Source organism: Periplaneta americana, chromosome 10, assembly GCF_040183065.1.
Source record: "Periplaneta americana isolate PAMFEO1 chromosome 10, P.americana_PAMFEO1_priV1, whole genome shotgun sequence".
Taxonomy (NCBI): Eukaryota; Metazoa; Arthropoda; class Insecta; order Blattodea; family Blattidae; genus Periplaneta; species Periplaneta americana.
In genome coordinates, this window is record NC_091126.1 from 85,633,050 (window position 1) to 85,659,960 (window position 26,911).

General features: G+C 35.7%; 1 protein-coding gene across 2 annotated transcripts in view; it reads right to left on the minus strand.

The window, feature by feature from the left end:
- Positions 1-23,844, minus strand: part of Spt5 (Transcription elongation factor subunit Spt5) — a 55,638-nt gene extending 31,794 nt beyond the window's left edge. Inside the window, exons 1-8 of one of the 2 annotated variants that reach the window (XM_069837839.1) lie at positions 23,775-23,793; positions 23,518-23,609; positions 11,250-11,630; positions 6,765-7,000; positions 3,985-4,122; positions 3,614-3,848; positions 3,292-3,507; positions 778-964 (exon numbers count right to left, since the gene is read on the minus strand). In XM_069837839.1, the coding sequence (XP_069693940.1) occupies positions 778-964; positions 3,292-3,507; positions 3,614-3,848; positions 3,985-4,122; positions 6,765-7,000; positions 11,250-11,630; positions 23,518-23,598 (1,474 nt within the window). In that variant the 5' untranslated portion in view covers positions 23,599-23,609; positions 23,775-23,793. Of the gene's footprint in view, positions 1-777; positions 965-3,291; positions 3,508-3,613; positions 3,849-3,984; positions 4,123-6,764; positions 7,001-11,249; positions 11,631-23,517 lie in introns of both variants that reach the window. The other variant, XM_069837838.1, reaches the window with a different exon arrangement.
- Positions 23,845-26,911: the final 3,067 nt, after the last annotated feature.

Sequence of the window (26,911 nt, forward strand, 5' to 3'; positions counted from 1 at the left end):
TTTATATTCACTTGTTGCAGATCTCTCTATTAAGATTACATATAACAATTTAAAAAAAATATATGTAAAATTTATGATTGTAAAATATGTGACAATTGGATAAATGGATTAAAAAATGAAATAAACAAATAAATTAAATGTAAAGTTTAAAATATGTGACAAATGAACAAATAGCTTAAAAATACAATAAAAATAATATATAAAATTAAGATGTATAACAAAAATAAAATAAGGAAATGAACTTAAATAATACCGGTAACATTAAAATGAAGGCAAAAATTCTAATGGGCTACAAAAGTAGTTCATGCGAGCAATAACAGGATTATTATAAGCATGAGCACTGAAATTTTAAATAGATTATGTGGGCATCTCTCCCTTAAATTTTTTAGGGAACAGTGGAATGTGTTCACAACACTGTGGTGTCTATTGTACGCATAAACATGTTTAATTTTTTTATGGTTTCCTCTATTTATTGCTTCATTCTCCCAAAAAATGATGGATCGAAGTTCCACTGTACAGATACATAACCACAGTCTAGTATATACAGTCACGAAGCTCAATACGTAGGGAATATGCATCCATAGATAGTTGCTAACCACTAGGATCAATACTATCGCCTCATCACAGACAATGCAAAATTGTATCAGCACAGTCTATTATTCCTAGTACTCTCATCAACTTAAGCTTCGTGACTGTATATACTAGCCTGTGACATAACTGTGAATTTGGTTTATTGCCTTATATTCTTCCAAAAGTAATTACTACTGTCACACATACCATCTGCTATAATTGCACTCATGGTAAAGTTCTTATATAAGAATCCTTTCCGAGAGTAACGATTGCCTTCAAATATGAGGAAGTCACCATCTGATGTCACATCCCCACCAACAAGTCTAATAGCCTCTGGATCAAAAGGTTTTGCTGGAGGACGACGCTTCTTCTTCCTTTTAGCAGCTTCACTTTCCTGAAAGAGAAGTCAAGATATATGTATATACACGACCTCAAACAGACACAGACACACACAAAAAAAAAAAAACACGCACGCATGCATGCACGCGCACTCTCTCTTTCGAACCATATACATGGTATCTAACTGAGGGTTTTCAGTTTCAGTTCATGTCAAAGTCTGTCACCCATTTAATGCATTAAAATACATATCACACTTAGGAGTACATAATCATAATCATCGGCACAATAGCCCTTTATAGACCAGAGCCTTCCTCTCTTAAGCTTTTGCCAGCCTTCTCTACCTTTTGTTGAGGATCTCCAATTAGATTTACCCCGGAGATTTTTGTTTTTAATTACACCATCTTCTCGTCTAAGCTTAGGTATTACTTTTACCCTGCTGTTATGAACTGAGTTAGGATTGCCATATGTACTGGAGAACCAGGACTGTCCTCATTTTTAGGATAAAAATTTGTCCCGGCCAGATAGCCAGAAAATTATGAAGATCCTAGATTTTCGTGAATAACATAGAAACACCACAAAATGTTTGTGATTCAAATTACTGTGCAATGATGTATTCGATTTGTGTAATGATCGATTGTGTGTGTAACACTTTTTGTCGTACTGAATATATGCTAGTAACTATCGATTGTGATTTCAAGATCTAATTCCACTTTACCACGCTTTACCTTCTGCTCGACTAACATATAAAATGTCTATGAGATGAAAAACAAAGTTCAAATAAACAAATTCAAAGGACTATCCCTCGATTAAAAAAAAGGAGATTTTGAAAATGAAGCTTACTGCCAACTATGGAAGTAAGTACTGCAGAACTTAATTACAATGTCGTAAATATTGGCAATCATTCAATCTGTTCTTGTAAATAAATTATATAGTTAATAGCTATTAACATTAATTTCTTTTCTTCTTACCAGTTGCTATGTTTCGATTAGCCATGGAGGTGGAAGTGATATCAAGGATCATTTGTTCACATTGAAACACAAAAGAATGCGACCTCTACTTTCACCTAGAAACCAATGTCTAGCTATTTCCTAACTGATAAATCTGAAGAAAGAAAAGTTGCAGCAGCAGGGGCTACATTTGCATTCCACTGTGTCAAACACTACCAATCATACAACTCCAGCATATGTAGAAGTCAAGTGATATCAGAAACTTTTAAGGACTCCAATGTTGATAAAATTTTTCCAGTGTAAAACAAAAACTGAAGTGATAGTGAATAATGTGATAGCACTTTTTGTTATGGAGGACGTTAAAGAAGCACTTTCAAACTGTAATTTCATTGGTATAAGCACAGATACAAATAAACTAAATACCACAAAATGTTCCCAATAGTAGTATTTTGATAAAAATCTAGGTATTCTAAGTCAGCCATTATGTTTTGTGAACTCCAGAATGAAACTTCTGATTCTGCAGCACATTATTTTCACAATTCAGTTGTTCAGAATGAAATTGAAAATAAGAAAACACTGCATTTGGGTGTGATAATACTAACACCAATTTTGGGAGGCTATGTAGGAATGGAGAAAACATTTTCAGAAAACTAGAATCTAAAGTTAATCGTCCACTAACAGGAGTTGCCTGTCTGGCACATGTTCTCCACAATGCCACAGAAACTGCTGCTGATATGTCTAATTATTGATGTGCAGGGTGTGATAGTTAAAGTTTGCAACTATTTCTCAACCTACACTGTCCCAGTACCCTCCTTTAAAGAGTATTGTAAATTTGTAAATGTATCTTATAAAGATCTTACAAAGCATGTTAAGATGAAGTTGCTCAGTTTATTTCATGTTCTTGAAAGATTCATTGAAATATATGAACCCTTGAGGGTCATATTTCTTTTTTCTTGATAGATGTCCTCAGTCATGAAACATTTATTTAATGATGTGGAAAAGACATATCACAGTCTAGTATATACAGTCGGCGGCCGAGTAGCTCAGTTGGTAGAGCAGCCGGCTACGGACTGGAAGGTCCGGGGTTTGATCCCAGGTGGTGACGGGATTTTCTCTTTGCCAAACTTTCAGAATGGCCCCGAGGTTCACTCAGCCTCCTATGAAATTGACTATGGGGCCTTTCCCGGGTGTAAAAGGCAGTCAGTGTGTGGTGCCGACCACACCACCTCATTCTAGTGCCGAGGTCACAAAAGCATGGGGCTTTACCTCCATGCTCCCCAAGTGCCATCATGGCATGTAGTTGTGTGAATCAGGCGCTCCCTGAAGTGGACTTAGACAAGTTCATGCTACAGAATATAAGTCATTTTTTGTTTCTAAGGCTGTACATGTTTCATAACTCTTAAAATAAATTATTACACATTCTCTCCTCACTTACTGATTGAGCAGGGCGAAGAGCTCCTCTAGGACGGGTGTAATCTATGCGTGGAAGCAATTTCAAATGGACCTGGTTCTGAGCAAGATCTACATAATCCACTTGTGCAATGTCATCTTTGTACAGTCCGCGTTTTAGACGAACCCACTGCTTCACTTTCAGACCAGTTTGTTCCTTGACCACTCGAAGAACATCTGTCATTTCTTTGATTGGCACCATCTATAATAGCAAAAAAAATATGCTTGATCAGATTTTAAAGGAACTAAGAGCACACGCTATAAGGGTTAAGCAAGCACAAATAACACAACAATTTAATTTAACATACCTGCTGGGACCACTGTCCCATTCTCAAATTGCTAACATTCAGTATTGCCTGCTTCACGTGTGGCTGTTTATAAGCTTCTATGTAAATGTAGCCTTTCACACCTTCTGGAGCAATTACAGACTTGATCTGCAATGGCTCATTACTGAATTGATATGCAATGTATTTTCTCATCATGTGCAGAACTGTTGCTTTCTCCTCTCCAATACGACATTTTACCATCCACAGATTTGGATCCCTGTAGTAAAATTGTATTATTTTCGCACAACATTTGAGATGCATTCCATATTAAGTTAGAATTGAGTAGATTTGTTCAAGAAATAAAAATCCTGCAACTCAATCAACGTCACAAGATGTAATATGAACATACTTACTTTACACCTGGTAGTAGTGTCTGCTGGGTGATTTCATCTGACATCTCCTCACCTCCATCACCGAAGTGTCGTATTGCAACAGATTCATCAGCATACTTCTTCCTTAAATATTCTTCAATTTCATCCTCTTTCTGTGAACTGAAAAAATAAATTCCAAAGTTACATTTTATGATGTTTGAGTTGAAGGAATTCAAGAGTAGACTGGACTATGAACTCTAAAACTGAAACTTGTGACAGTGCAAAAATAAAAAAATGGAATATTAGAAACATGATTGCCAAACAGAATAATGCCCACGTGCATCAATGTCGGTAAGTGTAATCACCGGTTAAAATTGCCTTCTAATCTCTGGTTAAGCATTTTTGATCGACCTCGGTTAGGACTTATATAGGAGGTTAACCAGTGATTAGTATGCCAAGTAAAACAAAATAGAGGCCAGATCCACAGGTAATTATTTCGAAGACGATTTTTACAGTACAGTACTTAATTACTTGGATAGAGATGATGGTGAGCATGAAGTTTTTTTAGTAGAAAGAAAATTCTTACGAGGAATTAGGTGACAGAAAATTTCAGGAGGGATTTCGTTTATCAAAATCTACAGTGTCACTTTTGCTGCAACAAATGGGTCACTTAAAATAACACAGACAGTCTTATTTCTCCTATGGAGCAGCTGTTTATATTAAAATTCTATGCAACTTATCTTTTCTGTATTTTAAAAGGAAACACTCGAGTATCTCTTTCTCTATGTCACTGGCTGATCAAAGAGAGGTTATGGATGGATCTTAGGATAATCCACAGTTCCCTATATGACTGGGGTTCTGGATTGTACACACATTCGTACTAATCTTCGCCATCCCTATCCTTTATGAATATTCGATCTTTTTCATATATAATATATTTAAATATAGTAATTAATTCTATCAATACTTCAAACTCACTTGGGATATAGCCATTTTTGCATTTAATTTTCAATTTTGTGCGATTTTAACCTAACAGCACTGAAAAACAAAGAAATGCAACTCACAAACGTAACAGTGCCCAAAGGCAAACAAATGCAATGCAACAATACAGGATACATTCATTTCCACGTAGAACGGAGTAAGCACAGTAGTTTTTACACGTTGGCTATTATCTTTGCAGAGGAATGGATGCTTTCCTTTAGTCATTTTGTAGAAATAGCGTATCATCACAGACTTTACACTGGTTAAATGAGATGTCAGCTAACCATGTTTAAGTAATTGGTGATTATGAATGGTGCACAGAAATTACATTTTAACCACAGTTACTGTTTAAACATCGTTTCGTAATCTATAATTACTGCGTTTTTAACCGATGTTGATGCACTTTGCCATAAGAGAATTATTTACTGCAACATTTTCGTGTGTGTCAATTATATTCTTTACAAAAATTCCTGACAAAGGAAGATGTGATATTTGAAAATTGTGCTGACAATATTATCATTCTTTGGATATAATAATTTAAAATTGCGTTGAACTAAAGTATATCCATTTAAAGCATGCACATGTATAAATGTAAAGCTATGGTTCTGCTATGGCGATCATCATCCAGCATACAACGTTGGTGATCATCGCTGAGCGAATGTCAACTGAGATGTTTTTTCTTTACATCAAACATCGTCGTCTTTTCTGCTGAAAGTATTCGGGCCTATGCCATCAGAAAATTAGGTAGCACTAAGTTTGGAGGCAATAACTCTGCTGAATCATTTGGCATTGGAGGTTGAAGACAAGTTTAAGGCTTATTTTTTCTACTAAAGAAGGAAAAGCTAAATGATATCAGTGAGATACATTGTCGTATTTATGCCACTTTAAATAGAGCTGTACCGTATATTTAAATTATTTTACGAGCGAGCTATCCATGTCAAAATTAATTACATCGTTCATTCTAAATTACAGTGGTAACAATATTCAAGCTTTTGTCCAAGCTATTCAACTTAAAACTAATTCTAAAACACACTTCATTAGGATTTTGAAATGATCTCAAGTAATTGGTTACATTAATCGTCATTACTAAAGTCTGAATTTTGGAGAAGATAGCTCATTCCTTTGACATTCTATATATACATTCCTACTCTAACAACACTAAATTCAGATTTTTCATAAACACTGTCTTTAAAAATAGATATTTTAATTACTCTTTCTCTATTGTATTGGAATATACATAGAATTAACCTGTGTTGAAGTACAGATACTTTACCAATCTTGCCTACAATTTCACCAACTTCCTTCCACAACATTTCCTTTTTATGGGTATCTCTGTATTTTTTTAACTCATATCATACAGGGCGGGTTGACTGGAAACAAGGTTAATTAAAGTTTCATTTATTTGTTAGAAACTGCTAAATACACGAAGTTTTGCAGCCATAATTGTGATAGTCATTCATTTGTTTTCTAAATGAATGACGATCATCGCTGTCAATTTGAAGTCAAATCATAAAAGTTATATTTGCCTCAATTTTTCCCTTTAATTTTTTGTATGAATATGCTGCAATTTTAATTTTTATATAATTGCTATGTCCTGAAGTTTCGTAGCAAACTGTTCCTGTGGGTTTTGCATAGTTTTTCCTTTCTTGGCAAACATACGTGCTATTTATTTTTCCACAATGCCAAAATGACTGAGAAGCCATTGCAGCATAATCTTCTGTAAACTTTGATATAAGACATTTCATCATTGAATATCATGGTAGTTGCAATAGAATTGTAATAGGAGATTGCTTCGATTGCGACATAACAGCAACAATGTAAATAACAAACCCATTACTTACTCCCAGAGACTAGTTCCACGACGACGTCCTTCAATTTCTCTTGCAGTGGGGCCATGTTCATCGAATTCATTTCCAATGATACCAATTTCTTGTGCTCCTTCCTCCCATTCATCTTCATCCTCCACTTCATCATCCACCTCAGCTTCGTCAATAATAAATCCCCCACCAAATCGATCTTTCTTCTTCTTTTTACGTGGACGGTCATCCTCCTCTTCATCTTCCTCTTCATCATACTCCTGTAATGAAAGAATTACAATACAAATTCATACTTTCCCCACTTCATGCAACCAGCAGTGATAATAGAATGTTTCCAAATGTGTGTTGCGTTATTCCACATGCTTTTCTATTGCTTTAAGAGACCCCACTATAGAACAAATAATGGTATAACGAAATTTTAGTAGTGACCAAGGTAGTTAAAAAAAATTGTTTATTTAACGACGCTTGCAACTGCAGAAGTTATATCAGCATCGCCATGTGCTGGAATTTTGTTCCACAGTTCTTTTATGTCAGTAAATCTACTGACATGAGCCTGTCGCATTTAAACACACTTAAATGCCATCGACCTCAGCTGGAATCGAACCCGCAACCTTGAGCACAGAAGGCCAGTGCTATACCAACTACGCTACCGAGGGCAACACCAAGCTAGTTAGTAAAAACAATGTCATTCCATCAAAACATAAATATATAATACGTTGGTGATGGTTCCCAAGGCAGTAATATCAGCAGTACCTCTAGCAACCCTCAAGAAATTAATGGGCTATAGAAAGCAAATGATTCTACAGAAAACAAAGAAGACTGTAGCCCTGTAATGGATTCCACTTCATGCACGTGTAAGAGGTAATGAAATGATAGACACTCCTGCAAAAATAGAACAACAATCTACAAATAATGGAAGAAAGTAATACCAACATATTTTAACGTAAAGTGTGGAAAAGAACTAAACACTACACAGGGTGGAAGGACAGCGATGCACCAAAATTTAAGAGGTGATTCTACATGTTAAATATAACGAAACTTTTATTACACTTTTCCTTTGATGATGCACAATTAAGCAGGAAAAAAAAAGAAGTCTTTGCCCAATGTTTGCAGCGCTCTATTGTGGTAATAGCCCGTGAGAAATGGCTGATTGCTATACAAGCAGATAGGTAAAAATAATCTGAATAGTTAGTGTCTTGAGTTCTTCCTTGCAAATTAAACCATTTAGCCATAAATTTAAATTGAGTAATTGAGAAAATTGTTAAAATAAATCTTGCAACATAGCGCACTATGAAGTGTCTACAACTGAGTACAGCAGAGGAGGAGAGGAAGGTAAGGGATGGGTAACCAAGCTTCCTAGATTTACTGCAATAGCCGTGATGTTGCCAAATGCTTCATAGGAACACAACGATTTCCTCTAAAATGGTGAATGTTAGAAAAAAACTTAGATTTTTCAAAACTCTCCTTATGATCTATTGCCAGTTTCATTTTGGTGCAGTGGTTACCTTCCATCCTGTATATTATCCTTGCCAGGAATGAATTCTTGTTTGCAATACCAACTTTCAATAAAACAGGTAGAGTTAATACAATGATGTTTTTATTTTCCTCTTTCAAGTAGTGCAAAGAAGAAGTGTAAATTTGGGTGCTGCCATTTCTTCCCGGGAGACACTGTCTCACATCAGCTTGTATGTGCTTTTGCAAACAGAATTGTAATGCTGCACACATACAAACATTATCAATTTCTAAGACTATTCATTGGATGATGGTGGACAACAAAAAATTATTTTCAAAATTAATTACTACCAAGCGCTTCCCAGTAAGGGACACAAATTAAATAAAGAAACATGATTGGAAGCAGAAGGAACATGTGAATGCTGACAGTGAAAATTGTGCACAACATTTGAAGCATTTCACATTGCTGGTCCGGAATAATGAATTATTGCTGCGTTATAAACCAGCAATAACTTAATGGCAGAAGCAACATTGTTAAATGGTAGTAATCGGATGTACCTATTCAAGGAGACAACAAAAGTCACTATGATTTTGTTTACAGTAAGACAACTATATATTGATTGCTGCACAGCACTGGGTTTTTGTATCTCGTGGTAAATAGAAACTCCTAGAAGTCATAGTCTCAAGAAGTAAAATGGCAGTATTGTTACCTGGTCAAAATTGCACAATTCAGACTACAAGACCTGATGATTCCAAATAAAGATCTTCTTCTGACAATAAAAGAGATAGAACTGTTACAACACATTGTGGTTGTCTCTCGGATTTTGTTGACACCATTTTTGTCACACACCGAGAAATAACTGATGCTCCAGCCAACTATCATGGTACCAATGACAATTGACATATTTGAAAAATGGTTCCAAAACTATTTCAAAATGTTCATAGGAACCATTAGTAATAATAATAAATATGCTTCATATCACAGCTTTAGAACTGATTTCATGCCTACCACATCTTGGCGAAAATTAACAATCCTTGAATACATGACTAAACATAATACCATCATACCCAATCCCATTTTCATTAGTATAACACTCGAACTAATTCGGGAAAATTCATAGACATTTCGCAGCACGTGCTACAAGCATACTAAGCTAGCCCCAGCTATCCACTGGTTACTTGTACAGAATTCAAATCATATCCTATCGCTAACACTGGTTTATGAATACGAAAAACGCTGATCATCCACCGGAAGCCCATGCTAAAAATGTCTATGAATACGGCCCCTAAAGGTTTTCATGTGTTAAGAAAGATGTTATTAACGAAATGGCTGCATTCTTATGGTGTGACCAAAACTACTTTCGGATTGACAGCTTACAGAAAAGGGAGAACAATGTTGTCATGTTGTCCATCTTACATGTAAGTGAGTGCACTGCCGATAGAGTACAGTTAAGAACAGTTGACATGAACATATTCATTGTTAATCAACTTGTTGAATACTATGTATTAAAATTAGTGTACATTATTCAAATCAAGATTTCAGGTGTAACTCCCTGTAAAGTTGATTAGTGTACATTATTATTTATTAGTATATTATTATTATTATTATTATTATTATTATTATTATTATTATTAGTAGTAGTAGTAGCAGTAGTATCGGTATTTCTCAATGTAATGTAGCCTAATATTGTTAGAAAAGCATTGAAAGAACTGTAAAAAGTTTAAATTTAATACGATAACTTCACTTTTATGGGTGCCAGTATTCATCCATGTAATATTGTTAGAAAAGCATCTATATTTGTTACACTTTTCTCTTTTCCCTGGAGTTTCAAGTCTTGAGGATTCTGCGTCATCTTCATTTACATGGCTTTTTTTTCAATATTGTTAACAGTGCTCTTATTAATTTTAACATAACACATTACGACTTGCACCAAAGGTAAAAGAGACCCACCATTATCTTCTTCCCTCTCAAAATACTCTATTACGTTACACACCATCACTCGCGCTTGACCCTGTAATGGAGCACCTTGTACAATATTATTTGTTCTCTGCCTGTCTTTCCTTCCTTCCGACATTGCACAAGTCGCCCGTTTAGAAACTCTCGCAGAAACTAGAAAACACACACTCCACAAATGACAACTAAGATAATATACATGTAATATAATTTAAACACAATAATTATTGATACACTAAAACAATAATAAAACTAAACAATATTTTTAATTCACACAACACATGAGCTAACCAGTCAACTAGGAGTCATTCTGGGCATTGTATGCACGTGCAACTTGTAAACATAAGACACGGCAACACAGTCCTGTTATCATGGTTATGCGTCTCTCGTGATAGGTTGATTTGAGTGGTTGCCATGGTAACATGCTAAACGCACCATTTGTCAGGTAGGAAGTAGTTTTGGACACACTATAGCCATGGTACTATTTTAGTATTAGTATATAGTGTCATTTTTCCCCCACACAGCCAGGAGGCCTATTAAGTAAGGACATTTAACGATGGCCCAAAGAAAAACAAAACATTTAGATGACATTACAGCACCCCAAGAAGGAGAAATGTTATTTTTTTCATCTACAATAACTTCTTCCTTTATTTCATTAGCCTGTCACACAGTGAAAAGTGGGAATATCGTGAATGTTAGATCTCAGTATGTGACTGCCCTATTAAATAATTAATATGAATAACTAAGCACCAATGTTGTTATTAGTTAGTTGCTGATTGCAAATTAGGGTTCTTTATTCCTAGCAAAAATAATATATAATCGAAAGAAAATTAATAAATCATGATAAATACAGTATTTAATGTAAATCCTCTCACACTTTAGCACGACACAAATCAAACAATTAATTGCAGTAGAGTCTAGGCATGTCTGCCTGGCACACCAAGTACGACATACCATTTTTTGTATTATGCAATGAGAAGAACTCTACAATGGATGCCAACACTTATTATCATGTTCCAGTTTCAACAATGTTAACAGTAGAGATATCAAACAAACCTGCATTGGGAAAAAGCAGATGTTCCTTTTTGTTTGTATACACTTACATCCTCATCCTCAGAGTTCAAATCCTCTCCCTCTGGCTCCTGTTCATCTTCAGCTTCCTCATCTTCTTCTTCACCTGGCCTTGCTTCCTCTGCTTCATCTTCCCGCTGATCATCAGACCTATGACCATCTTCTTCATCAGACCTTGATCTAGATCTAGATCTTGACCTGGACCTAGATCGAGATCTAGACCTTGATCTTGACCTTGACTGAGACCTCGAAACAGACCGTGAACGTGATCGTGATCCCGAAAGGGAACGAGACTGAGAGGGAGAGCGTGATCTGGATCTTGAAACAGAACGAGATCTTGCACTGGATCTTGATCTAGATCTTGACCTTGACTGCTGTTCCTCATCACCAGATCCTGCATCAGACCTTGCTTCCTGTAAAATAAATATTGTTTATTGTTTACTGTTTATTGTTAGTAGAATAATATGTACAAAAATACAAACGTAATTCTTCCCTGAAGGAATAAAAACTCGTGTTCAGAGAGTTAAAAACTCCTTTAGACATTTCATTTATATTTATTATTTATTTATTTCAACATTATAGGCTGCTAATGTTCTATCCTGGGGAGGCAATGAGACTATTAAGAGGAAATCATGGACTAAAAAGAGTGAAAATTCGAGCGTCTTTTTGGAGTAACAGCTATAGGCCCCACATCAACCAACACATCTTACTGGCGCTGGCCACACTCAAGAAATGTTACCACGTACTTCTTGAGAATTTTCCTAAAGGGATTCAGGAAATACTTAACCTTAGAAATGGAACTTTCAATGAAAATTTGACACACCACAACTGCCTAATTCCATTTCTGCAATATCCATAAATAAATTACTGCATACATGTAACTAAATAGATAAAATGAATGGACAAATAAATAAAATATATTTCAGAGGTAGATAATTTGTTTCTGAGCCAAAACACACATTTTCATTACAGGTATCAGAAATTCATTTGTAGGATCATTTATTAAAATTACCAGATGTAGGCCCTACAATGTGGACACAAAATATACATGCATTATGGTAACAATTATTAAAACCCAAGCAAACATCAATCTTATTTAGTTGCGTTGATTTAAAATATGGAATACGTACAAGATTTCTGTATATAATATATTAATACTGAATTTGAAAGTGAGTAAACGAAATAAATATACCAATAGGTTTAATATTATTTGGTCATGCTTACTGCCATGTACCAACTAAAAAAAACTGGACAATGTATAATTTAACTATGGCTGTTAGGCAAATATGCATCAGCGTCAGTGTAACCAACAGTTAAAATTGCCACCTAACTCCTGGTTAAGCGCATAAACCTTGGTTAGGACTGAAACAGAATATTAACCACAGCAATCTCCAACCAGCCATATTCGAGTGGTTGAAGGAGATAACCAGTGATCAGTGGACCTAATAAAACAAAATGGCATTCAGATTCACAGTTGATTAATTCGAACACGACTATTATTGTTCTTGGATTACTTGGATAGGAATGATGGCGAACATGAAGTTTCATTAGTGGAAAAGAATTCTTACGAGGAATTAGGTGACAGGAAATTTCAGGAGGGATTTTCTTTATCAAAATCAACCCTGTCATTTCTGCTGCAACAAATGGATCACTTGGAATAACACACAAACAGTCCTATTTCTTCCATGAATTGGATGCATAATATATTACAATTCTATGTAACTGAAATTTTCAGTACTTCAAGAGGAAAGACTTGAGTATCTCTTTTCCTATGTTGCAGGCTGGAAAAAGAGTCTAAGGATGGATCCTAGGATATTGCACAGTTCCCTGGTATAATTTGGGGACCTGGATTGTACACACATTCCTACAAATCTTCATCCTTTTCTTTTATAGATATTCTATCCTTTTTAATATATCATATTAAGGATTCTCCATACTTAATCTAGTACTTAATGAAATCTATCAAAACTTCAGAGCCACATTGGGACATACAGTAATTAATTTCCACCTTCAATTTTCCATTTTGTACCAGTCCTCAAGAGGATTTGACAGATAATCCAAAATCACATTGCCCAGAGGCAGGACTTTGTAGCATCTGTGGTTATCACCAATTTTTAATGTTATTATCTGTCAAAAGTATAAATCCCCTGATCTCATACACAACACGTAGTAAAAATAAAATTCTTAATTTTTGCACAACTACTTCAGAATTTCACAAGGTAAGTTAGTGCAGTTTAGCACAGTTGTATACTCCAAGGGTACACCTAACGTAGTACTAAGTTACAAACAAGAAACCGAATTAAAATGAGTGACATCCCTCACTGCACTCCACCTCCATTTATAAACACACAAAAATAAAGACCCCAAATTACCACGCAACGAGCCACAAGGTAAGTTAGTGCAGTTTAGCCATAGTTGTATATTCCAAGGGTACACCTAACATAGTACTAAGTTACAAACAAGAAACCGAATTAAAATGAGTGACATCCCTCACTGCACTCATTTATAAACACACAAAAATAAAGACTCCAAATTACCAAGCAACGAGACTGGGTTTGTTTATTTATTTGAATATACAATTTCTTAAACACCATTTCACCCAAAAGTACATTAGGGTTATAGTTATAGAATGACAGTTTAAATTATAAGACGAATACACTTAACTTGGGTAACATAGTCTATGATTTTAATAATTTCGAGGGAAAAATTGTTCCGGGGCTTGGCATCGAACTCGCGACCTTTGGTTTAACGTACCAACGCTCTACCAACTGAGCTACCCAGGAACTCTACCCGACACCGATCCAATTTTCCCTCTATATCCACAGACCTCAAAGTGGGCTGACAACTGTCAAGCAACCAACTTCGAGTGCACACTAACTCTGTGTGACTTAAATTGTGGTTTTCTGTTAACGAACAGTGACGTGTATTATGCAAAGTTAATTTGAATAATTTCGAGGGAAAAATTGTTCCGGGGCCGGGCATCGAACCCAGGACCTTTGGTTTAACGTACCAACCCTCTACCAACTGAGCTACCCGGGAACTCTACCCAACACTGATCCAATTTTTCCCTCTATATCCACAGACCTCAAAGTGGGCTGACGACCATCAAGCAACCAACTTCGAGTGCACACTAACTCCGTGTGACTTAAATTGTGGTTTTCTGTTAACGAACAGTGACGTGTATTATGCAAATCAAGATTTCAGGTATAACTCCCTGTAAAGTTGATTTGAATAATTTCGAGGGAAAAATTGTTCCGGGGCCAGGCATCGAACCTGCGACCTTTGGTTTAACGTACTAACGCTCTACCAACTGAGCTACCCGGGAACTCTACCTGACATCGATCCAATTTTTCCCTCTATATCCACAGACCTCCCTCGAAATTATTCAAATTAACTTTACAGGGAGTTATACCTGAAATCTTGATTTGCATAATACACGTCACTGTTCGTTAACAGAAATCCACAATTTAAGTCACACGGAGTTAGTGTGCACTCGAAGTTGGTTGCTTGACGGTTGTCAGCCCACTTTGAGGTCTGTGGATATAGAGGGAAAAAAATTGGATCGGCGTCGGGTAGAGTTCCCGGGTAGCTCAGTTGGTAGAGCGTTGGTACGTTAAACCAAAGGTCCCGGGTTCGATGCCCGGCCCCAGAACAATTTTTCCCTCGAAATTATTCAAATCAAGTTTACAGGGAATTATACCTGAAATCTTCATTTGCATAATACACGTCACTGTTCGTTAACAGAAAACCACAATTTAAGTCACACAGAGTTAGTGTGCACTCGAAGTTGGTTGCTTGACGGTTGTCAGCCCACTTTGAGGTCTGTGGATATAGAGGGAAAAACTGGATCGGTGTCGGGTAGAGTTCCTGGGTAGCTCAGCTGGTAGAGCGTTGGTACGTTGAACCAAAGGTCCCGGGTTCGATGCCCGGCCCTGGAGCAATTTTTCCCTCGAAATTATTCAAATCAAGTTTACAGGGAGTTATACCTGAAATCTTGATTTGCAAAGTCTACGATATTTAAAATTAACACTCATACATTTGAAATATATAAAATTATAAAACTCTTTGTAACATTTTTTTTTTAATATTGAAGTGATTTGTCACATATTACATTAGAATATACACTACTGTAATGTAATATATTCACAAGCCACAATATTCAATGTCCGACCATAAGAAATTTTCTATTTTTGAAAACTGGACAATGAAACAGAGGTTGTAAACAGTTTTCCATTTGTCACAAATACACAAATAGCCATCTTCTTTATTTAATTTAAATCTTTCGAATTAAGAGTCATATTTCATGACCCAACACAAATTGTGTTAATATGAAATCCGGTATTAATTTTGTCACTATAAAAGCGGACATCGACCCTTGGAAAAAAACACCTCTTGTAACTGTCACTTTTTTGCTGTATAGCCACTGGTTGTTCCACCTATTCATGATGTGCTCATTTATTTTCCTTTTCACAAATGAATAGGGGCACGGAGTATAACCGAAATTAAAGTTTGAAACTGCAACACATTCTGCCAGTTTATCAGCTCTTTCATTACCTGCTGTTCCAATGTGTCCTCACACCCAAGATAAGCAAATGTGTTTATCACAAGATACTAAATTAATTCTCATTTCTGCTGCCAAAGGATTCAAGTTAAACCTATTATTAATAGATTTAAGTGCTGTTTGATAACTGTAAATACAAGTGCTTCCTTAATAGCAAATAGCTCATCTTGAATGAAGGTACAGTCAGGTGAAAGTTTGTTCATCTGAGTTTAGATTTCTTGGCCATTGCAGAATACAACAAAAGAGGATCCAATCTGATCAATAGCAACTTCTTTAAATATTTTTGATCCATCTGTAAAGATATGAACATTGTGGTTACTCATGCAACTGGTGTACTCGAAAAAACCGTAAAAAGAAGCTGGATGTCCAGCTGTTATAAAATGAACCAGTTTCTCATCCTTCATCTGTAAGATGGAATCTTCATATGTGTGCTCCTTTCGGGGTAATGTTTGTACTCCTTTCAGAGTAATGTAAGTTCTGCTTTAGCTGCTCCAGTCAAGTACAAGGGCTCAATATGTCTGCAATCACTAATGCTGCATCCATAGATATGATTCTGTATGCTTTTATGATCCACAAAATGAAACCCTTTTGAATTTCTATTTATTTATTCTGAGCCCAGCGCATACTAAAGCATATTCGAAAAGGTGAAGCACAATACAGCACTAGAAGCTCCACTGTTCCTCTGTAAATAATTCTTAGCAGCTAGATATTATGTTCAACTAATTGTATATTTTCTCGATTCATTTTTATTAATGGCAACATGATTTTGTGTTTCTTTGTGACCATCATAGCTTTTTATTTTCCGTGGATTAAAGTGAAGCTTGTTTTCACAACCCCACCTATACAGGCTAATACTGAATTGGTGTGGTCAAGATCAGTATGGTTTTAGATTTACACTTCAATAAAGCATCGTCTGTATATGCAAGCAATTGACATTCCACAGGAAGAGGTTTTTCGAGCATATTACCATACAGAACATTCCAAAAATTTGAGCTGCACACACCCTTGGGAACATACTTTGTTAATGCCCTTCGTAACAATGGTGGTTCTTATTTGAAGTTTGACTCTCATTTGTCACAGTTTGTATTTGTATGTGCCATCTGGCAGGATGGAAGAGAAGGCTCTGTTTCTGCATGAAGTGCCAGGGAGCTGACTAGAGCAATTCTCAACATTTACAATGTAAATTCAATTTAATTTATTTTTTGTAACATTACTTTACGTGCCTTTTCATGAATATGCATGAATAGATGATATGGATGAACATGAGATGTCGTGTGATTGAGCTTGAGATGGAGATTGAAGTCGCCACTGAGATGCAGATTTCATCATTTTTCTTGTAATGATTGAAATTATACCGAAAGTAGCTATGAAAATCAAGTGAATTAAAAGAGACAATGCTTTTTTCTTTCTCCTCCAAAATCTTTTCAAAACCACACAGCAGATTTTGTAGCAGTGGCGAAATATAACACTCAAAAGGCCCAGAATGCAATACTAGAGAAACTGACCATTTCCCTAGTAATTCGTCTGGATCTCAAGTAAGTTATATTGGTAATTAGTAACAAGTTGTGTTAGCATATAGGCCTACAGGTAAGAATAAAACAATTTTTGTGTTGAAAGTATTTTTGTTGCAAACTAAAATCATAAGTTTATTACTATATAAATCTCACGAAGCCAATAAAGAAAAAAGAAAATCGTGCCTCCTCTGGTGTAGCTTTTGTGGAGAATTACCCTCATAAGCTATCTGTTCCAAAGTGGTTAATACATGATACGGTGTCATGAATCATGGTGCAATCTCATAACCTACATCACTAAAGTGAATGAGGTTTTACTTGGCACAGCATTTTAGAAAGAGGAAGATACTTGAAGAGTCAACTTCACGAATAATGGATGTCACTTTCTTATCGAAAATGAACCAAGACTGTCAATGCATAGCTTAAGACATATAGAATGTACATACAGAGTTATATGGCATTAACACTGATAGTCATTGTCCAGTAATGATCGGAAAATCACACTTAAGCTTTAAGTACTAAGTATTTCAAACTCTCAATTGCTTCTCCTGAAAAATGTATTCCAAATGACATCCATCATTCTTGCAGTGGACTCTCCACTTGTACTCATCCCATAGCACTGTTGTCCCAGGCATCGGACCATACTAGGAGGAAGGAGATATATCAGCTGCAAATCCCAACTCTTGCTCACAAGCAGCTCAGTTTTCCTCATTTTCACTATCGAATCCTCCTAGTTAATTATAAACTGGTCGATGACAATTTGTTCGAATATTTATTTAGCATTATCTTCATTAATTAGATTTATATTATTTGGATGAATTAACAATACACAATATATATTTGCCCATCTTGTTCCATTTTCTGCACTATTTGACAATAATATTTCGAATAATGATCTTACATTATTTAATTTGAAGGCTACATTTCGTTTTCTATTTTTTTAAGTTCAGGTCTTATATTTAATGAGTTCAAATAAAACTATCTTGGTGGCTCTAAAATCAAATTCAATGTTATTCTCTTTAACTGGGTTTGCATTTTAAGATTTTTTAACACTGGAACTTATTTCAGTGGAATGTATCAGACACTATACTCTGATGCACACCAACGTCTTCTGCCAGACTACTCTGAAAACCGGGGTCAGCTACATACTGTAAGACTATTTTAATTTCTGCTTCACTTTTAAGAGTCCCACATTTTCTTTCGTGTTACACTTGAAGAGCCTTCTGCAACTCACTGTATATAATTTTTTCTTAACTCAATATAATTCTTTATAAGTTACAAGATGTGAATCCCTCCAAACTTCATACATTTGTCTGTAATTCTAAACTAAACAAAGTACAATTTTTTCCTTTATAATTGCATACTACGAATAGCATAGAGTACTAAGCATGTTATTTTAGTTTCTGCCACCCAGTAATTTCCACAGAATAATTTAGAACTATTCACCTGTTGTACACAGTAATGATTGGATTTATCATCACCATATTGACATAAAAAATTTACGAGCAAACAGATCACCATTTAACTGTAAAACACAATTCTTAATTATGCCGAAATACGACCTACTTCGACAATAATCTCTACACTAAAAATGCTTCCCTGCTGGTGAGGTTCAGGTCTTCAAACACACCATTGTCCAGAAATTTGCATCTGGACCCCTCAAGCAAACGCAGATACCAGTACTTAAATTACACGTGTGATTATGACGGTGATACAACCATTAATTACTATGTACAACAGATGAATAGTTCTAGATTATTCTGTGAAAAATATTGAGTACAGTTAAGTAAAACCATGTGCTTAGTATTCTATACTATTCACAGCACGCAAATGTTAAAAGAAAAAATGTTACCTCCTTTGGTCTAGTTCTGTAAACTACACACTTTTCTCCTCCTTCCAAATAAACTTTGCCATCATGCTTCTCAACTTCACCCTCAAACGTGGAGACACCAACTGAGTTACCTAAAGAAATTGCAAGATCTTTCTCTTTCTTATGAGGTTAAACCGAATTTGATCCATCTCTCACTTGAGACGCATCTTATTAGCGGAATTCTGTTGGCATTCTATCTGAGAGGGCGGAGGCAGGCCTAACATTTGAGACAAAGCTTTTATATCCATCTTCACAGTGAGATCTATCTTGAATTTGCGAGACAACAGATAAATCTCACTTTTATTCACATCACACAATGACTGAAGCACATTAAAATGAATGGGTTATGAGTCTACATCAACACATTAAAATGAAATTTTGGAAATGTTCCCAAACTGGTAATCTCATACTTAGGGCTTAATATGCCTGCTATGAAATCAACTCAGATGGTTACTATGTTCATGAAATTAGGGCTACATTCGGAAGGCAATATTATAACTTTAACAACTACAAAAAACTTAGAAACAAAACCACACAAAGCATTAGGAATGCTAAACGCCATCACGCCCTGAGTCTCATCGACCCGTCCATTCCCCCGCGGTGTCTTTGGAATAACTTACGTGATATGGGAGTAGGGAAGAAAGCATCAGAAGCTGAAGTTATAAACATACCACTTGATAAACTCAATGAATACTTTACCTCACCTGCCACTATACGACCTGAAAAACAGTCAAAACTAAATACAATTAATACTCTCCTAGCTAATCCTCCTCCTTCTCGCGAAAAATTTTTCTTCTCGCACATTGCTGATTCTGAAGTAAGAAGGGCTCTTAAAAGCATTAAATCTAAAGCACAAGGCTCTGATAACATAAGCATAGTCTTTATCAATAAGTTAGTTGATATCGTGCTTCCTGTAATAACCCATATTTTCAATTCTTCAGTTATCACGTCTGTTTATCCGCAACTCTGGAAAACAGCTTCGGTACGCCCACTTCCTAAAGTAAATTCACCTACTTCTGCAAAAGACTATAGGCCAATCTCCATTCTTCCCGTTTTATCCAAAGCCCTGGAACGCATCATTCATAAGCAGTTGTCAGACTACCTAAAAGAATTTAATCTTTTAGATCCTTTACAACCAGGATTCAGAAATGGCCATAGCACTTCTACTGCTTTGTTGAATGTTACTGAGGACATACGCGAAGCCATGGATAAACGACAGGCTACTGTACTAGTTTTATTGGACTATAGCAAAGCCTTTGATTCTGTTGACTTCGATCTACTATTGACTAAACTACAAACGCTACACCTTTCTGATAGTGCTATCACCTGGATGTACTCCTACCTTACTGGCCGCCAGCAGCGTGTCATATCTAATAATCGTTTCTCATCCTGGCGTACTGTAGATACAGAAGTTCCTCAGGGATAAGTATTAGGCCCCTTGCTCTTCTCTATTTATGTAAATGGAATTTCTAAATCATTTAAGCACTGCAGATATCAAATATATGCAGACGACGTTCAATTGTATATTTCAGCGCATCCTGATGCACTAAATGATAGCATTAATAGTCTTAATGAAGATCTTGATTCCATCTCTTCCTGGTCTCAACAATTTGGGCTTAACCTAAACGCATGTAAATCACAGGCTATTCTGTTCGCGAACTGTAGATTAATTCCTGAAGTCAACGACCTGAATATTCCACCTGTGAAACTGAATAAAACAATCATCCCCTTCAGCTCTACCGTACAAAATCTCGGCGTGCATTTCGAATCTAATCTTAGTTGGGATATGCATATTAAATATACATGTAAGAAGGCATTCTCTATTCTCCATTCACTAAAAAGATTGTATCATTATCCATCTAAATTAAAACAGACGCTGGTACAGACACTCATTCTACCTCACTTCGATTATTGCGACGTTTTCTTCAGTGATCTCAGGATTGATTCCACCCAGAAACTACAGCGTGTTCATAATGCATGCGTCCGCTTCATTTGTAATGTTCGATACTATGATCATATCTCACCTTCTTTCGAGAAGTTATCATGGCTTAGGTTACATGAGAGGAGAAATCTGCACTCACTTTCTCTCCTATATCGAATTATGCACACTTCATCCCCCTATTATTTATTCACTCGTTTTCATACTCTCTCTCGCTATCATAATATTAATACTCGATCACAACGCGATAACACGCTAGAAATTCCACTTCACACATCATCTCTGTATTCCTCATCTTTCACTGTTGCTACATCTCGTCACTGGAACTCTCTGTCGCCTGAAGTCAAGGGCTGCCGAACATTGAAATCTTTCAAATCCAAGTTAGAAAATTATCTTATGACGAGTTGCCATACTAACTTACTATTATGACAAGTGTTGTATTACATGTTTCCACGTATTCACATTTTTTTTTTATGTTCTAGTGATATTTAACTTATTTTATATTTTTGTTTTCATATTTTCCGATAATGGTATATCTCTAATGTGATAAGTTGAGCTATATATATATAAACATAATTTTCCTTACTGTGTATACTTAAAATATTGTATTCATTGTATGCTTTGTACTGCACTATTTTATTACTACTATTAGTATTATTATTACTATTAGGCCTGTTATTATTATTTTATTCTTATTTATTATTATTATTATTATTATTATTATTATCATTACTATTCTTATTTATTATTATTATTATTATTATTATTATTATTATTATTATCAATAATTGCCTTATTTTTTTATACTTTGTAGGCCTCATTTATTTTTGACCTGCTGTTCACATTTTATTATGCTTTTTTTCTTTCCTTCTCTATGTTATATATTATGTCTGATTTCTTCTTACTTGTTGTTTACATTTTATTATTATTATCTTATTCAGTTTTGTGTGTACTTTGTAAATTTGTAGTGTTTCTGTAACGCAGTTTTTACTCCTGGTTGAGTGTTAGAGAAGGCCGTATGGCCTTAACTCTGCCAGGTTAAATAAATCACTACTATTATTATTATTATTATTATTATAGTAATTAATGATAATGGCTGGGGATCATTGTGCTAACCACGATACTTCCATTCTGGTTTCACCTCTACTTCGGCAAGTGGGCATGAGGCCAGTAGATAGCTAGTCGGTCTGGCCCCTTAAGGATTGTAACACCATGAATTATTATTATTATTATTATTATTCATTAATGAAGTTGGCTGCCTGATAATTTTAATTTCAGATAATATTTCATTTACATAGTAATCACATAAGCCGGTTTCGCAACAGCCATAGTAAGCTGTCACGAAGTGTGAGATTACTCCTAAACCTAAGTTGACCTTATTACTATGCCAATATAGATTCCATCAATAGGTACAATTCAGTCTTAATATTTTAGTCTATGGGAAAGTCATGTTATTGTGCTTTTCGAATATAGGCCTACATTATTTCTCTTGGAATATGGGTCCTTTATTTACAAAATAAACTAAAGTAAACCATCTTTCGGCAATTCTATTCTTACAATGGTTTATAAATTTTTATGTACCCAATATACAGAACAGGTAAGATGAAAAATCACAACCAAGTATGGTATTATATTATTGAATTATATTTTAGCAGTATTAAAATAACCACATCACTATCTGACTGCTGGTTGCTTCTCGTTTCGCTTTCGTGATCATAAAAATTGCTTCCTTCTGAATCAGACATATCGTAGGCTATGTTTCTATAACTTTTCGCAACGAAACATTGAAATAATCTTTTTTTTATGTATTCCACCATTTCTCTTATCAACTGAATTGTTTTTAATACTGACTTACATAAAAAAAAAACAGATTTAAATGCAAGCAAAATACAGTACCAACAAATGTATCCACCCACTTCCGTACACGCCGTATACTCGGCTCCTTTCATAGCAATCGAATCGAATGACTGGAATATGATTGTACCGGTACACGATAAGAGAGAAAATACAAAATTTACAATTTTCTGCCAAACTACACATAAGCATTATTGCTAGATGGCGTTGCAGTTGAATTATGGTTAATTTATGATGTGTACACTTACTACAGGCATGTCGTATTGATACCGGATTATTAAAGATTTTAGTATTTCTTCTCAGTTTACACATAATTATCATTTTATCTCATATCCCTGAGAAAGCCTTACTGTTGCAGTTTTCTAATAAACATATATTTCTTCGAAAAATAAGGGGTTTTTGGTTACAAAATAAGGTGAACCATATTTCGGCAATTGTATTCTTACAATACATCCTGTACATGAAACTTGCGAAATATAGCCAACAGAAAAGAAGATAAAATCAAAACCAAGTATGAGGTCCAATATAATTGATATTTCAGACAGTATTAAAATGAAATACAAACCTCCACATCACTATCAGACTGTTGGTTGCTTCCCCTTTCGCTTTCATTGTCAGAAAAATTGCTTCCTTCTGAATCAGACATATTGTATGTTTCTAAAACATATCCCAACGAAACATTAAAAGTCTTAGTTGTTGATGTACGAACTCTTTCCTCAGTTCACTATTTGTCTTATAATAATATCTAACAATGCCTTACATTAAAATGGATATTTAATCACAAGCAAATTAATGCTAATAAACATATAAAAGTCCACCCACTTCAGTACACACCGTCACTCCGTTGTCTCCGTTTACTGGCTCTCAGTGTTGCCAAAGCTTGTTAATGAAACTACCCACATTTATCCTGAAATTACCCTCCACTGCAACAATAATGATAATGAAACACGCAAATCAGAACTATCAAGTAACTGGGCACCAAATTATAATAAGATTAAAATTTAAAAAAAAGTATTAAATTACCTAGAAAAAGGTTTTTGGCATTTACCGTGTCACACATTTCTTCTCATCATGTTTTTAGTTGGTTCAAAAGGAACACATACTCCTTCTGCTGCTGAAGGTGCATCTACAGTACACGGTTCAACTCATCTTTCAACTTTAAGCATTCAAGCAATGAATGCAAGATTGATATTTAATATCAATTAATATATTTACGTAGTGAAGATGACGTTCAAAACGGTGTACCATGTAAACACAAAATCTTCATGCATCTTAATTGAACGTATATTTTAAACTTGATTATTTCAATATCCTTTCCAGATTGCATACGTACGCGCATGGACAATTGAATCGTCTAGATGCAGGTTATTACCACAGTCTAAAACATATAGTCGCGCAACTTCAACACCTTTTTTTGCCAACATTCGCGACACTAGCGCCCAAGCGCCAGGCAAGGCACAGTTCATAGGGTTGATACAGTCAGCACGCGCTTTTAAGGGATGCAAGATGTTATAATAATAATAATAATAATAATAATAATAATAATAATAATAATAATAATAATAATAATAATAATAATAATAATAATAATAATCAGTGGCGTAGCGTCAATGTAAGCTAAAAAGCTCAGCTTCCCCAGTTAATAACTTCATAATAAACCTGCAGTTTATGAACAAAATTATGTATTAATTTTAATACAATTTATATTTACTCGTTAAATGTTGTGATGCGGCAGCTTAGGATGATTTGTGATGCAGCAGTAAACATGAAGCATGCACACACCAGCTTCCAACCCCCTCCGCTGTTCTGTAAGCAAACTGTTTTCTTTCACGCATTCTTCTGTGTAACCCACCCCGCAAATTTGCCATTCCTTTCTAACTAAACTACCCCGTTTCACAATCCTTACAAATTACAAATTAACAATTTACAAATAACAAGTAAAATATTACAAATGCTTGTAAATTGTGTTTCACAATGCTATTTTATTAAGCCTGGTTTAGACGGTGCGTGTTTCTGTGATGGATTCCAAGGTGGCTAGCAGGCTGGGTGCCGTGGTGGCTACAGTGCTGGGTTCCGTGGTGGCTGCGGTGATGGTTTACGTTCACACGGTGCGAGCTGCCTTGCATGCTGGATCCAAAGAGTTTGAAGTATTACAAACTCTTTGGCTGGATCCCAGTTTGGAAGTTGGAGATGCTGGCGCGGTACGATTTGTAAAAACATCAAATATGGAAGCTGTATGAAGAAGACGTTTAGCAGCCTTTGCTGTTTTGCTAGCTTTGAACGCTGAGGAGACGGATCAAATTAAAAAGAGTAGAATGTGGAGCCGAAAATGGTTACTGCGTAGAAATACGGGCCAAGATGTCTTAACAATGCTGTTTGTATAGCATATAAACATGTTTCTTGAATAATTTCGAGGGAAAAATTGTTCCGGAGCCGGGTATCGAACCCGGGACCTTTGGTTTAACGTACCAACGCTCTACTCGGGAACTCTAACCGACCCCGATCCAATTTTTCCCTCTATATCCACAGACCTCAAAGTGGGCTCACAACCGTCAAGCAACCAACTTCGAGTGCACACTAACTCCGTGTGACTTAAATTGTGGTTTTCTGTTAACGAACAATGACGTGTATTATGCAAATCAAGATTTTCAGGTATAACTCCCTGTAAAGTTGATTTGAATAATTTCGAGGGAAAAATTGTTCCGGAGCCGGGTATCGAACCCGGGACCTTTGGTTTAACGTACCAACGCTCTACCACTGAGCTACTCGGGAACTCTAACCGACACCGATCCAATTTTTCCCTCTATATCCACAGACCTCAAAGTGGGCTGACAACCGTCAAGCAACCAACTTCGAGTGCACACTAACTCCGTGTGACTTAAATTGTGGTTTTCTGTTAACGAACAGTGACGTGTATTATGCAAATCAAGATTTTCAGGTATAACTCCCTGTAAAGTTGATTTGAATAATTTCGAGGGAAAAATTGTTCCGGAGCCGGGTATCGAACCCGGGACCTTTGGTTTAACGTACGTTCCGGAGCCGGGTATCGAACCCGGGACCTTTGGTTTAACGTACAACATGTTTCTTCTCTGTACGCCTCAATTAAAGTTCTGACTTGATTTTTGGTCCAACCGTAGGAATTCATAATCAAAATTTTCGACTTGCTCTCTTAAGGTAGGAGGAGGGTATATTTTCGTCAAAAATGGCAAAAAAATGGAAAAACATTTTTTTGTCCTAAATTGTAGCGGAAGGTAATCTTGTTAAATTCCACCTCCCTCCCATGCCCTAGCGCTGTAATAGACGCCTTTTTTAAATGTCTGCTTATGTCACTGTGTGTCTAGATTCCACGCCTCTTCTTCCCTCACTCGTAACATTTCAATATAACTTCGTATTTAGCGGGCCTATTACTCTACTCAAACGTTTACAAATTTACAACAGAGGGGAGTTTACAGAATTGAAAAGTGTACATAAATTGTATGCCGCAAGGCAGTAGCAATCAATATTCAACCAAAGAAGATATCATGACTTTACTATCCCTCTGCACTCAACAGTTTGTTTTCATCTGACTACACATGTGCCTTCCTGTTTTTATGCTCTGTATGGGTAATGTTTGTTAGTTGTATTATAGAAATAGTGGTTGGAAGTGTACATGTGAATTAGTTTTAGTGTTTAGTTTAGGTATTCGTTTCGTTAGTAAACTGCAGTGCAAGAAACAAACAATAAATTCGAATTTTGTGAGTGAAAATTATATGTAGACCTATAGGTTCGTGCTGTAATTTGATATTTCATTTTGTGTTTATTATTGTATACATAATATTCTAATAAACAATGGGAAAGCTATCATCCCTCAGAAAATCGAAGGAAAAACTTCTGAATAGTGTAAGAACGAAACGATGGCAGAAATATGTTTCTTTAACTACACAAGATGATGGTAGGCCTACAAATTCTCAATATATTCA